Source organism: Notolepis coatsorum, assembly GCF_963971535.1.
Source record: "Notolepis coatsorum genome assembly, chromosome: 7".
Lineage (NCBI taxonomy): Eukaryota > Metazoa > Chordata > Actinopteri > Aulopiformes > Paralepididae > Notolepis > Notolepis coatsorum.
In genome coordinates this window covers 17519520-17532837 of record NC_140171.1, presented here as the reverse complement: position 1 = coordinate 17532837, position 13318 = coordinate 17519520, and the positions used below count along the sequence as shown (strand labels likewise).

Sequence of the window (13318 nt, the reverse complement as noted above, 5' to 3'; positions counted from 1 at the left end):
GATTTCACGCACCTTCGGCCTTGGGCACATTAAACTTTACGTTCGCCTATGGATAGTTTAATATAAAATCATAGCTTCACGGCGCGCATAGCGTGACGTCATCGCTCCATGCGACGTTCGTGCGTTCTCATTCGCCTCGGAAATAACGCTTTGCAATTCATACAGTATTTTTCCAACGAGCTCTCAATAGCCTGGAATTCCTATACCAGCGTTTTGTTACCGAATGAACGCGCCTGTGCATATGTGAAACGTAAACAAACTGAAACGATAAAACTATACTTCTCCAAATGGTTGTTCCCGTGGGCCGGTGTTCTGCGGAATCCGGAAATTACTATTCTAGTTTGTTCCCGTGAACTGCACTTCAATGTTATTCTTTGTATAACGGTAACTGTCTCTCAATGCTCGTCGCGCTATCCGCAGCCGATTCTTGACTCAATAAAGCAACGCGACGGGTCCTATAATACTTGTGCACATACAAACGAGGCTTAAACAGACAAACAAACACTAATACATATAAGTTAACGTGTGTATATGTCTGACTGTATTGGATCGCTTTACGTTTAGTCGACCAACATCTGTATTGTTCCAACATCTGTTGCGACAAGGCATTTATACCCTTGATCTATAACTACACATCGTTATTAAAATCATAACGACCGAACCTGACTTCGAAATTTACCAGCGATATATTAGATTATATATACCTTTTAATCACACTCACGGTCCCTTCGACCTGCGACTCGTTAAATGTACATTCACGTACTCCCGAGACAGGTCATCTTCCCGCTATCTGTATAATCAATTGGTTAATCTAATCCAAAATACATCGTTTTCAGGAATGAGATTGTGGGCTTAGTTTGAGGTTGAAACAATGAATATTATGACGCTACTCTGGTAATTTCTAATTATGATTCTATCCGCTTCTCGATCCTACTTCCCGCCTCTTTGCACAGGAATCACAGAACGTTTTTAACAGAGTAGCGTTTTCCAAGGATATCACATCATAATAAGCTCACGTATCTATTTTGTTGCCTATATTTTTAGTCTGCATCAGCTAGACTAGGGGTAGCAATCCAACAACCTGTGTGGTGTGCCTTAACTTTTGGTCGGCTCCGACTCGACCTGGAATAGCACTTCAACCATTGTGCCTAAACTTTTGGGAATAGCACTATAACCCATCCTCTCAGAACCGCCTGATAAAGGACCCAGGTGCACGCGCGCCCTGGTAACGATTCTCAATACAGATCAGATATATTATTGCACATTATTCTACTCAGCCATGATCTCAATATTGGACAACATTCTGTAATATTCACCTGGCACAGAGAAAAGCGGGAAGATTTGAATTCCTTCCATACATTTTTGGTCGACCATCCTATTATACTCACTTTTCTCTGTATAGTTGAATGATACAGCACGCCGGGAGGACGCAAAAAGTCCGTCACAAGTTCGTAGACGCCAATTGTGGGATATTTGTAGATATCCTGATGAAGAATGTCTCAGTCAACCGAGGCTTGGATAATAACAAGGTTTATTAACCAAACAGATAGAATACATAGAGAGAATGGCTGAGGCTCTCGCCCCAGGTGATCAGCTGAAATCCCCCAGGTAAGAAGCCTTGATTGTGGTCGGGAAGAGCCCTTTATAGTTCAACAAAGGGGGTGTGTGGTCCCATTTGATAGGTCAGATGGGGGGGAGGGGGTACAGGTTTGGGGACGCAGGGGAGGGGAGTGTCTTATTCCACAGAGAGGGGGGGGGGGCACAGGTAAAGGGAACACAGGGAGGGGGATATATTTACATGAGGACATAATTATACCACACCCCCCACAGACCACCTCCCCCCACCGGTCCAAGCGAGACCTAGCAACCGGGAAGGAGCAGCATATCCTGTGGAGAGGCTAAACCAGAGACTACAAGCACTGGATGACCTAACTGAAGACGAAGAGGAAGAGGAGGAGAACCACGCCCGAAGACAGCACAGTACTCTACCGGACCAGGAGGTCCGGTACAGCCCAGGCTATACTCCCGCGGAGCTGCGCTACAGACCCCCGACTCTATACACGGGTGAGCACGACGCACGACCCGCACCGAGGAACAGCACCTGGACAAGCGGGCCATGGTACACTGCCGGTACCAGCCCATACCAAGGAGCGGGAGGAGACTCGCCTAGGAGGCCTCTCCCCCAACGCTCGCCGATGTATCCACAGTCAGCGTCATACATTGGCACGCCTATGGTACCCGACTTCACCCAAGAGAACCGGGCCCAGTATACAGAACTCCGCATGTGTCTGGAGACCATGTTGGTGGATGTATTGGATGAACGCCACAAATACGCCATCCTACTGCAGCACTTAAAGGTGCCCCGCGCACATAATATAGCGCTCGCCTACGCGACTTCCACCACCCCATACACAGCAGCGCTGGTAGCATTGGACCAGAGGTATGGGCGCATATGGGATTACGTGATCCAGGAGATCCGACACATCGACCGCTTACCCCCAGCAATAGACAATCGAGCACTGGACGACCTGTCCATCAGAGTGCAGTCCCTGGTAGGGATGTTGGGAGCGCAAAGAGAGGAGGGGAAGTATGAACTTTACGCCAACTCAAATGTGGAAAGGATTCTGGAGAAGCTGCCGCCCGCTCGTCAGGAGCGTTTTAGGCGGCAGAGGGACCACAGAGACCCGAATGGCCCCGAACCGAACCTCCTCGATCTAGCAGACTTCCTGGCGAGAGAAGTCAGCAGCCTACGGCTAGATACATTCGGACGGAGCACCCCTGGCTCCAGAGAAGGAACCAGACGACTAAATGATGGAAGAAGATCGGTGACTGTGATGCACCAATCGGAGTCAGTACCGAGCAGCAGGAGCCACAGTACCCCCTCCAGAACGGAGAAGTGGAAGATAGTGTGCCCCTACTGTGAGAAAGAACACTGGCTAGCGCAATGTGACTCCTTCCCCAAGCTGAACGCGGAGGAAGCAGGTCAATGGATAAAGTCCAACAAGCGCTGTTTTCGCTGTGCGCGCTCACACATGGCAGCCGAATGCCGCTTAAAGAAAAGGTGCACCAAGTGCGATGGAGCCCATCTGGACATACTTCACGACAGTAACAGACGGCGCCCTTCACCTGCACCATCCAGCCGCAAAGCGAGCGTCATGTACATCGATCCCGCCAGCAGCAGTGGAGCCCGAGTACTCCTAAAAGTAGTGCGTGTGACACTAAGCTACCAGAATAAAGTCCTGGACACTTACGCCGTCCTCGATGACGGGTCAGAGAAGACCCTGCTGCTCGCCTCCGCTGCGGCCCAGCTAGGGCTGCGGGGAAGCGAAACCCAAATGACAATTCGGACAATAAGACGAGATTTGAAGACGATAAAGGGCGAGAATGTCTCATTCTCTATCGCAGCAAGCGGCCAGCCTGAGCGACGGTACCAGATTGCAGACGCTTTCACCAGCCAAGAAATAGGACTGTCGCGGTACACATACCCCGTCGCCAAGCTGATGGAGAAATATGCACATCTGCGCAAGTTACCGATCCCGCTCATAGACAATGCTATGCCGACCCTGTTGATAGGCTCCGACCATGCAGACCTCATTGTCCCGATAGACCGGGTTCATACCGGACCCCGAGGCTGTCCTGCAGCAGTCGAGACCCGTTTGGGATGGACTCTCCAAGGCCCGCTCGCCAAATCTCTCAACCGAAGTACAGCCACTAGATGTCTCCACTCCCGAGTCACAGAGGGAGAAACCGCACTCCTGCAACACGTAGAGCGGCTATGGACCCTAGAACAAATGCCCTTTAAGAACGGAAAGAAAGACATTCGCTCTAAAGATGACATTTACGCAATTCACCTCCTCGAGACAGGGACCAAGAGAGTCCCGGTCAACGGCGTGTTGAGATACGCCACGCCACTCCTGCGGCGAGAAGGAATGCCTACTTTCCACGCCAAGACAGACGCCACAGAACGGTACCTGCTGAACACGGAGCGGCGCTTAGCCAAGAACCCCGCCCAAGAGAGTGTATACCGCGCTGAGATTGAGAAGCTCATCACAGCGGGACACGTCACAAAGATGGACATTAAAGAGGCTGACCAGACCACTGAATCGTGGTACGTGCCCCACCACAAGGTCCATCACAACGGTAAAGACCGCATAGTATTTAACTGCAGCTACCAGATCGGATCCCAAAATCTGAATAAAGAGTTACTGCCCGGTCCCACACTCGGCCCCTCCCTACTCGGCGTTCTACTCCGCTTCCGCCAGGAAAAGGTGGCCATCAGCGGGGACATTAAAGGAATGTTCCTGCAGGTGAGATTAGTAGAGGCGGACAAGCCCCTGTTACGGTTCCTATGGAGAGAGAAGCCAGGAGATGAGCACCCAGCCATCTACCAATGGGAAGTCCTCCCCTTCGGAACGACGTGCAGCCCCTGCTGTGCGACATTTGCACTACAGAAACATGTAGCAGAGGACCCAGCAGCGGACGAAGAGGTCCGACACAGCGTAAAGAACAGCTTCTACGTAGACAACTGTCTACAAAGCCTTTCAACCCAGGAAGAAGCCGAGGCTCTCCTGATTAAACTCCGTGCCTCATTGATCAAAGGCGGCTTTGATCTCAGGCAGTGGGCCAGCAGCGATCCGCAAGTACTGCGCAGCCTCTCCTCCGAGGACAAGGCAGCCAGCAGCGAGACCTGGATGGCTACAATCCCGGGAGAAGCCCAGGAGATGACCCTGGGATTGGTGTGGCGATTCAAAACAGATTCGCTTCACTACAGACACAAGCCCCTGACTACGGAGCAGGGAAGGCCGGCGGCGGCGCCGACCACCAGACGGAGTGTGTACACAACACTCGCCCGACAATATGACCCGCTAGGATGTATTCTACCGTACACCACCAGGGCAAAAATGATTGTACGAGCATTGTGGGACAAGGACCAGGGCTGGGACGACCCCATTCCCGCACACCTTGCATCCACCTGGAGAGAGTGGGAGATGGAGCTCCACTCACTCCCAGGCGTTAATATGCGCCGAAGCTACTTCCCACCCACGGTGAGGCCAGAGACATGTAAAATGGACTTACACGTCTTCAGTGACGCCTCAGAGGTCGCATACGGATCAGTAGCCTACTTGCGGGCCCAAGACCAGGGGGGAGAGATCTACACAGCATTTGTCCTCGCCCGCTCGAGAATAGCCCCACGCAAGCAACAATCTATCCCACGTCTAGAGCTCTGCGCAGCCCTAGCCGGAGCGCACCTAGCCACGCTCATCCAACGTGAGCTCACCATACCGGTGTCTAGAACAATCCTGTGGTCAGATTCCACGACGGTACTCGCCTGGATCAAATCGGACTCATGCAAGTACAAAGTCTTCGTGGGAGTCAGAGTCACCGAGATTCAAGACTTAACCGAAGAGTTAACCGGAGAAACAGAGTGGCGCTACGTTGATACAAAACAGAACCCAGCTGACGTCATCACCCGGGGGATGCCCCTGGATGACCTCACCCGTCGCAATGTCTACAGTGACGGCCCCGCATTCCTAAGACTCCCGGAAGGACAGTGGCCCATGCCTATCCCGAGGGAAGCAAGTCCAGAGGAGGTGGAAATTAAGAAGTCTGTGTTCTGTGGATTGAGCACCGTAGCCTCCACCGACCCTAACATAAACGATTGCACGTCCATAGAGAGTGCACAACAAAGAACATTCCTGCGGTACCACCCGGAGTGCAAGTCCCCCGCTGATATGTCAGCAGCTAACTACGAGGAAGCAGAATTGCTTCTACTGCAGCGAGCCCAGAGAGACTCGTTCCCCGATGAATTGGCCTGTCTACAGGGAGGAAAGCCCGTCCCATCCGACAGCACATTAATTCATCTGGCCCCCGAGAGCGACGCTCATACCCTCATCAGAGTGGGTGGTCGCCTACGCAGAACCCCCAACACACTCCTGATGGGGCGGCTAGATCCTGCATTACCCCAGACAATGTACCGGCCTGAAGAAGCGAACGGCCGACGAATGTGGAGGTACAGCCAAGTATTAGCCGACAAGTTTTGGAACAGTTTCCTACTGCACTACCTACCGTCTCTACAGACCCGCCAGAAGTGGGTAAAGGAGAGAGACAATTTGACAGAAGGAACAGTCGTCATGATTATTGATCAATCACTGCCCAGAGCTATGTGGCCGGCCGGCCGCGTAAGCAAAGTGATCACCGGTGCCGACGGCAAAGTCCGAGCAGCTGAAGTGCTCGTCCAGGGTCGCACTTACACCCGTCCCGTGGCAAGGCTCATAGAACTGCCTCGACTCCCAGACACAATCGATGATGACCATGACCCTACAACCCTATGACTTTGTGAAGTTGACTGACCCCTACAGCAAACCCTTATGTGTAAATAGACAACGCGATTAATCTGTCTCTGTTTAACTGATTAGGTCTGGGACCTATTCAGGGGGTGGCTGTTGTGAAGGGCCAGATTAAACCGAATATATATATTTATTTATATATATATATTTAATTGTATTTGTATGTTCTCTAATATTCCCTGATATCCCTTGTATATTCCTTGTACAATATGCATTGAATATCCATTCTAGCCTACTGAACATCCCATAATAGTCTCCATTCTACTATTGGTCGAGACCTTGGTGCCAGGCTGCCATACCCCTCAGACCCAGTTCAAACGTACCGCTCGACATGTACGAACAAGTCCTAGTTCCGCGTAGGAATTTGGCTACCGCACCACTAATGGGACTATTTGTTCATAGTGCGTATATATACTGCGCTACTAAAGTAGGACTTTCTTTTCAGTCCAGTTTCTTACCCTCCAATAGAGTTACAGACGTAAAGCCTCCCCGCGACGCCACGTGTGGGAGTAAGGCCAAGTTCGCCTACCATCGGTATTGAGACATCGTGTATATTAATATTTGAATAGTCATATTTGGCACTATATCGTCGAGTTGGACGTAGTCTATTAAGCTAATAATAGTCTGTTAATATATAGTGCTTCGTGCGGTGAGAATACTACCGTAGTCAGTACCCCATCGTTTCGGGCAGAGAACTGGCTGCTTACCCAGGGTGGTTGACCCTATGTGAAGCTGCACCCGAGGAGCCCCAGAGCCGACGAGCGAGTGGACCTGTATACCGGATTATTCTACCGACGACAGCCCGCCTTCCCAGGCACGGATTATGCTTTGGATACTTTGATTATTCCATGGATAAAGACCCCCGACACTGCCGTGTGTTGGAACCCCCCCCCCTGGAGAGGACGCAAGGTGAGGAGACGCTCTGCAAGACGAGGTCTCTTCACGTCTCTCCCCCGTGGACCGGAGAGAGCCGGCCCACAAAGAGTCCACCTGCTTTCATCTGTGGTCCAAGGATCGCCGGCGCATTGAACGGCACTACAGTGGGTTCACCTGGGATACCCTTGGCCGGACGAGGCAGCTGGATTCTACCCCCCCCCCCTTCCTACTCCTGTCGGCTTACAAGCGACCGGATTAACCCCCTCTAGTGTATCCAGCCTATAATCATTAAAGTATCATTGCTGTTATTCCTTAACTATTCCAGGTCGTATATTTACCACCTGCGCCTTCAGAGATTGGACATTCTCTATTGATATACCGACAAATACTCCTTGCCATAAAAGTGCATACTATTTCAATTCATAAATGTAATTAAGTGATTAAGTGCTTATTCTACACACCATCGCTGTGTAGGAAATAAAGACCTGTTTCTAATTCGTACATTTGTGTTGGATCCGTTTCATCTACGTGAGAGTGTTCATGATAATATATTTATGCCGTGTACTGGGTGGCCGAATATTAAGTACAAAGGTAGTGGTAGTAAGTATCATATCTAGTAATACAGTCAGGGAATTGTACCCCTCAGTTACACTAACCCTAACTAACCTTACTGTCATGAACATTGTTACTCAGCTGATAGAGTTGTACCCTTCCTGCTGTCTTGTTGTACAAAACTTGTAAGTTGCTTTGGATAAGAGCGTCAGCTAAATGACAAAATGTAAATGTAAATGATTAGCTTGACCCAGAGCAGGTGTGGCTGATCCCAGGTCTCATTAGCTTGACCCAGGGCCAGTGTGGCTGCTCAAACCAGTCATCCCCACAATTAAATAGCCATGTTTTTATTCTGTACGTGGAATGCACATGGATGGAAGGCACATTTTCAATAGTGATGTTGTGAGGGGATCCAGGGAGCTGGTGGAAGAGTTCATTTTGAGAACTATGGCGGATAGCTCGGCTTGGGTGACCTCAGCAAAGCATCCTAGCCCCACCGGCCATCGTGACTATAGTGTCGGGTGGCAGGGCCAGTTGAGTAGGGGCAATGTTGTGCCCGATTGTTTCGATCTTGGTTTTAAAAAAGTCCATGAAACGGTTGCATTCAACAGTGGAGGGAATTTTGGCAGATGAGTCCCTGGGCTTGAGCTTCTGGTTGATGGTAGAAAACAGAAGCTTTGGGTTTGAGTGGCCGCCGCGGCCGGACTCAATAAGGGTTGAGTAGTAGGAGGCCCTAACGGCTCTGAGTGCGGATGAGTATGCCATCTGGGGTCTGTAGATGGAAATGATTAGGAGGGGTTTGGCTGTTTTGGCACCTAGCTGCAAGGCATTCGATTGATGGAAGATTTGGAACCTGCACATTCTCGAAGTCAACTTCCTGTCTGTTTAACTTTCTGTCTAAGTGCATGTCTATGGCTTGGGCAGTGGTGCAGTCGCGGTCACACCCGGTTACACGCCGTGTTACCAGATCACTGAGGCAGAAGTATGCGCGATCGCGTACGGATGTGTACTCGCGTGTACGCGCACACAAAAATGCGCTGTATCCATTCGTTGTGACTAGTACCCAGCCACCGTTTTACATAACAAAAAGCGCAGGTAGACTAAGTGTCTGGGTGTTGGCTATCTGAATGCATCTCCCCCTTCATTCTGTGTGACACAGGCAGTGGAGGTGAATACTAATGTGGCTCGGAATTCGTGATGGGGGTCTACCTGCTTATGATATTGAATCAAGCGTCTGTGCTGCGCGCCAGCTTTCCACGCGCACATTCACACAAATAGAGAGCAAGAAGAGCTTGTATGATAGAAAGATTGCACTTGCGTATATGCGCTTGTGTGTGTGCGTGTGTGTGTGCGTGCGTGTGTGTGTATAAATCAGTTATGTGCGCATGCACGTACCCGCGCGTGCGCGTGTACGTGGCGTGGCGTGTTACCAGTTCCCATATTAGGACTGCACCACTGGGCTTGGGGGAAACATGCACTTAGAATCACCAGAAAGGCTTTCGAAATAGTGAAATGCCATGTTGCTGGCCTCAATATTTTCAAAACAAATTATATGAAAAGGTTATGAAATTTGCGAGAATGTGATAAAAATATGTAATAATCCGTAATCCCGAAATCCGTTTGTTTCCCCAATACCAAGATGGCGGCGGTCTCGTGACGTCAGAGTGTCTTCGAGAATGCGCGCCTGTTTTTGAGGGGGCGGAGATAGTTATTAGCACGATGATCATGTGCGCCAGTGTACCGGTGACGCGTCAGAGCTGCGACCAGCAGCGTGCAGCAGAACACGTGAAGCAGTGCGAAGAGTTTGATGGCTGAGATGCACGTCGTGTCGTCGTGCAGGTGTTGAAATGAAACTCGGTAGTTGCGGAATGGAGTATTTCAGCAACATGCAGCCAGACGCCATGTTGTTGTTAGTCAGCCCTGAGCTGGAGACGAGCGAGTCAAGACGATCCATCCATAGCATCGTAGAAGAAGGAGATGGAAGTTGGAGAAGTATCTCGACGATGGATGTTGAGGAGGAATCAAGTGACTGGGCCAGCGGCGGGAGGGTCATTATATCCAGCAAGCGGCCTGTGTTGGAGGCGATCAGGTAGATGTCAAACAACCGTAAAAAGCCCAGAAGTTAAAACATGTAAAACAATCTAAAAGTTATTCATGTAGCTTTAGGCAAATAAGACTTCAAACCAGACGGAGAAGCGGCCTATAGTATAGGGCCTCGAGGAATCTTGTCCTGGCCACCATGTGGTGCAGTTTTAATAATTAAATAATCCATAGGATGAGTAGATGGATATACCCATATCTTTATTTTTTTATTTTTGTGTTGTACATGTCATACAAATAATATTCACTGGTTTAAAATAAACACTTTTGATATTTCCCATCTTTGCTGAGCAAGACTTTTTTTGTGCAAAGGGAATTAGAGGCTTGTCCCCCATATATTTATACTAGTAGTAATAATAATACATTTAATTTATATTGCACTTTACATTTGACAATATCTTATCATCCAAAGCGCTTTACAATTTTGTTCCTCACATTTGACCCCATGATGCACTCACACATTCTCACACCATCATGCAAGGTGCCAACCTGCTCATCGGGAACAGTTGGGGGTTAATTATAAGTGTCCTGCTCAAGGACACTTCGACATGTTGCCCGGGAGGAGCGGGAATCGAACCGGGAACCCCCCGGATTACCAGACGACTGCTCTTCTACCTCCAATGTACAGTTTCTTCCCCTTCGGATGTGTATATTTTTTTATGATCTCTTTTGATATCTCTTATGATATTTGTTGTATGTCATAAAGGTCTTGATGAATTGAAAATGGATCACCCTTATGTAAACGAGACTAAAGTATTTAGCTGGTCTTCATCCTCTTAGCAGTTGTTAATATAGAGCTGTACTGTATTGTACCCATTCTGCAATCTGTTAATAAAGTTTTCAATCAACTCCCGAGCCACTGTCGCCCCATAGATATATATAGACACCTGTCCCAATTAAAGATGGGGTGAGTTAAGTGATTGAGGCAAATAAAAGCCCAGGCTAATAAACTTTTCCAGTGTGTACCCCTCAATTGTATGGAGAACATGGGCTTTAAACCTGAGGGTCACGACGCAGACCTTCCACAGAGGTCACATCAGAACCCTGCCGGCTGACGCGTTAGAATGACCCCTCGTTCGTTATCGTTAACTTCCCGTCGGTCCGCAGGCGAAGACGGAGGAGCTGCAGCTGTTCCGCGGCGACACGGTGGTCCTGCGCGGACGCAAGCGCAGGGAGACGGTGTGCATCGTGCTGACGGACGACACCTGCCCCGACGAGCGGATCCGCGTGAGCCGCGTGACACGCAACAACCTGCGAGTGCGACTCGGCGACGTCGTCAGGTAGGCCTCTGCCGCGCACACCTGGGGTCTGTGTGTGTGTGTGTTGTGTCGTCAGGTAGGCCTCGCCTCACACACCTGGGTTGGTTCTGTGTGTCGTGTGTCAGGTAGGCCTCACACACCTTCGGGGGGGGGGGGGGGGTCTGTGCAAAAAAGCCCTTAATGCCCTTAGTACGTTGAGTTTGTATGCTACCTGTATTTAAAATACTTTAAATGTATGTGTACGAGCTTATAATGATATACATGAATAATAAGGAAACCGTGTGTGTGCGTGTACTGACAGCATCCATGCCTGTCCTGATGTGAAATATGGGAAGCGGGTCCATGTGCTCCCTATAGACGACACCATCGAGGGCCTGACGGGAAACCTGTTCGATGTGTTCCTCAAACCCTACTTCATGGAGGCCTACCGGCCTGTACACAAAGGTACTACTACTACTCACTCAGACCCACTGACCTGTACACAAAGGTACTACTCACTCAGACCCACTGACTGTACACAAAGGTACTACTACTCACTCAGAGCTACCGGCCTGTACACAAAGGTACTACTACTACTCACTCAGACCCACTGACTGTACACAAAGGTACTACTACTACTCACTCAGAGCTACCGGCCTGTACACAAATGTACTACTACTCAGACCTACTGACCTGTACACAAAGGTACTCTACTATTACTCTACTCAGACCTACTGACCTGTACACAAAGGTACTCTACTATTACTCTACTCAGACCTACTGACCTGTACACAAAGGTACTCTACTATTACTCTACTCAGACCTACTGACCTGTACACAAAGGTACTATATTACTATACTCAGACCTACTGACTTATACACAGGTACTCTATTACTGCTCTACTCGGACCTGCCCAAGACCTGAAAGGGTTCAATTAACACTTTGATCGCCATGGTTCAAATTCATAATTTACCATCCCTAGCCAGCTCCATTTGTCTATGGCAGGGGTCAGCAACCTTTACTATCAAAAGAGCCACTTTTCCCCCGTCCCACAAAATAAAATGCTCAGGGAGCCGCACAACCTATTTACCCTTAAAATGAAGATAACACAGTGTTTATAAATAAAAGGAGACAAAACACTGGTGTCTGTAGACCGACTTTGAAATAAAACCCTGAACTATTCAGGTATATTTGAGTCCTTCCCTTATTTGTGGAACATTTATAAAATAGAAAGTAGTCTACTTTGAAAAAAGAATACCATGTGTAGACCTACTTTGAAATAAAACACAGAAAAGGAGAAACACTGGCATCTGTAGAACTACTTTGAAATAAAACCCTTCCCTTACTTGTGGAAAATCTATAAAATAAAAAGTAAATTTTTCATTGTTCGCAAATTTCGCACCACATATCAGGCATACAGGTAAGCCTTTTGTTGACTAAATATCTTTGAAATGAGAAAATATTTCATCAACTGTGTCACAGTATGACATCGATCTCCAAAATAAAAAGAAAAAAAATAGAAAATCTGGTTTTTAGCACGTGTGACCAGATGATGATTCCATTCTTGAACTCTCTCCCTGAGACGTTGATGACAATGAGAATGCTGATGATGTCACTACAAGTATTACTCAGTTTAGTAGGGGCGCATTGATAATGAGACATTAACCATGATACATTTTCTGTTGCGGCCGATAGTAGGGCTGCACGATTTTGGGAAATAATCTAATTGCGATTATTCTGACAGATATTGCGATTTGCGATGCGATTATAACATATTTAAAAAAAAAAATACAAGAAGAATGTTGCTGCTTTCTGTAGTCGGGTCCCAACTGCAAAATTACTGTATTACCCTGTATTATACACTTTTACTATCATGTAGACTATTCTGCTTTGTGTTTACATGTGATGTATTGTATACATGCACATTTATTATGTTCTTGTGTGATGTATCGCACATTTTATTGCTGTGTGATGTATTGCAAATGTTATTGCTGTCATCTTGGCCAGGTCTACCTTGCAAAGGAGATCTTGTATCTCAATGGGACTTCCTGGTTAAAAAAAAAAAAATTAATTGCAGGCTTGGCGATTTGATAATTGCATCATTCCAAATCGCGATTTCGATTAAAAAACGATTAATCGTGCAGCCCTAGCCGATAGCCGGTATTGTCTGTATGAAGAAGGTTATAACGGTAATCCCAATTTTG

The 13318-nt window shown here is 48.3% G+C and overlaps 1 protein-coding gene across 1 annotated transcript in view; it reads left to right on the top strand.

Moving 5' to 3' along the window:
- Nucleotides 1-13318, top strand: part of LOC311231861 (transitional endoplasmic reticulum ATPase) — a 48497-nt gene that overhangs the window by 15125 nt on the left and 20054 nt on the right. Inside the window, 2 exon segments of the mRNA XM_084318483.1 lie at nt 10983-11155; nt 11436-11578. Coding sequence (XP_084174609.1) covers nt 10983-11155; nt 11436-11578 — 316 coding nt within the window.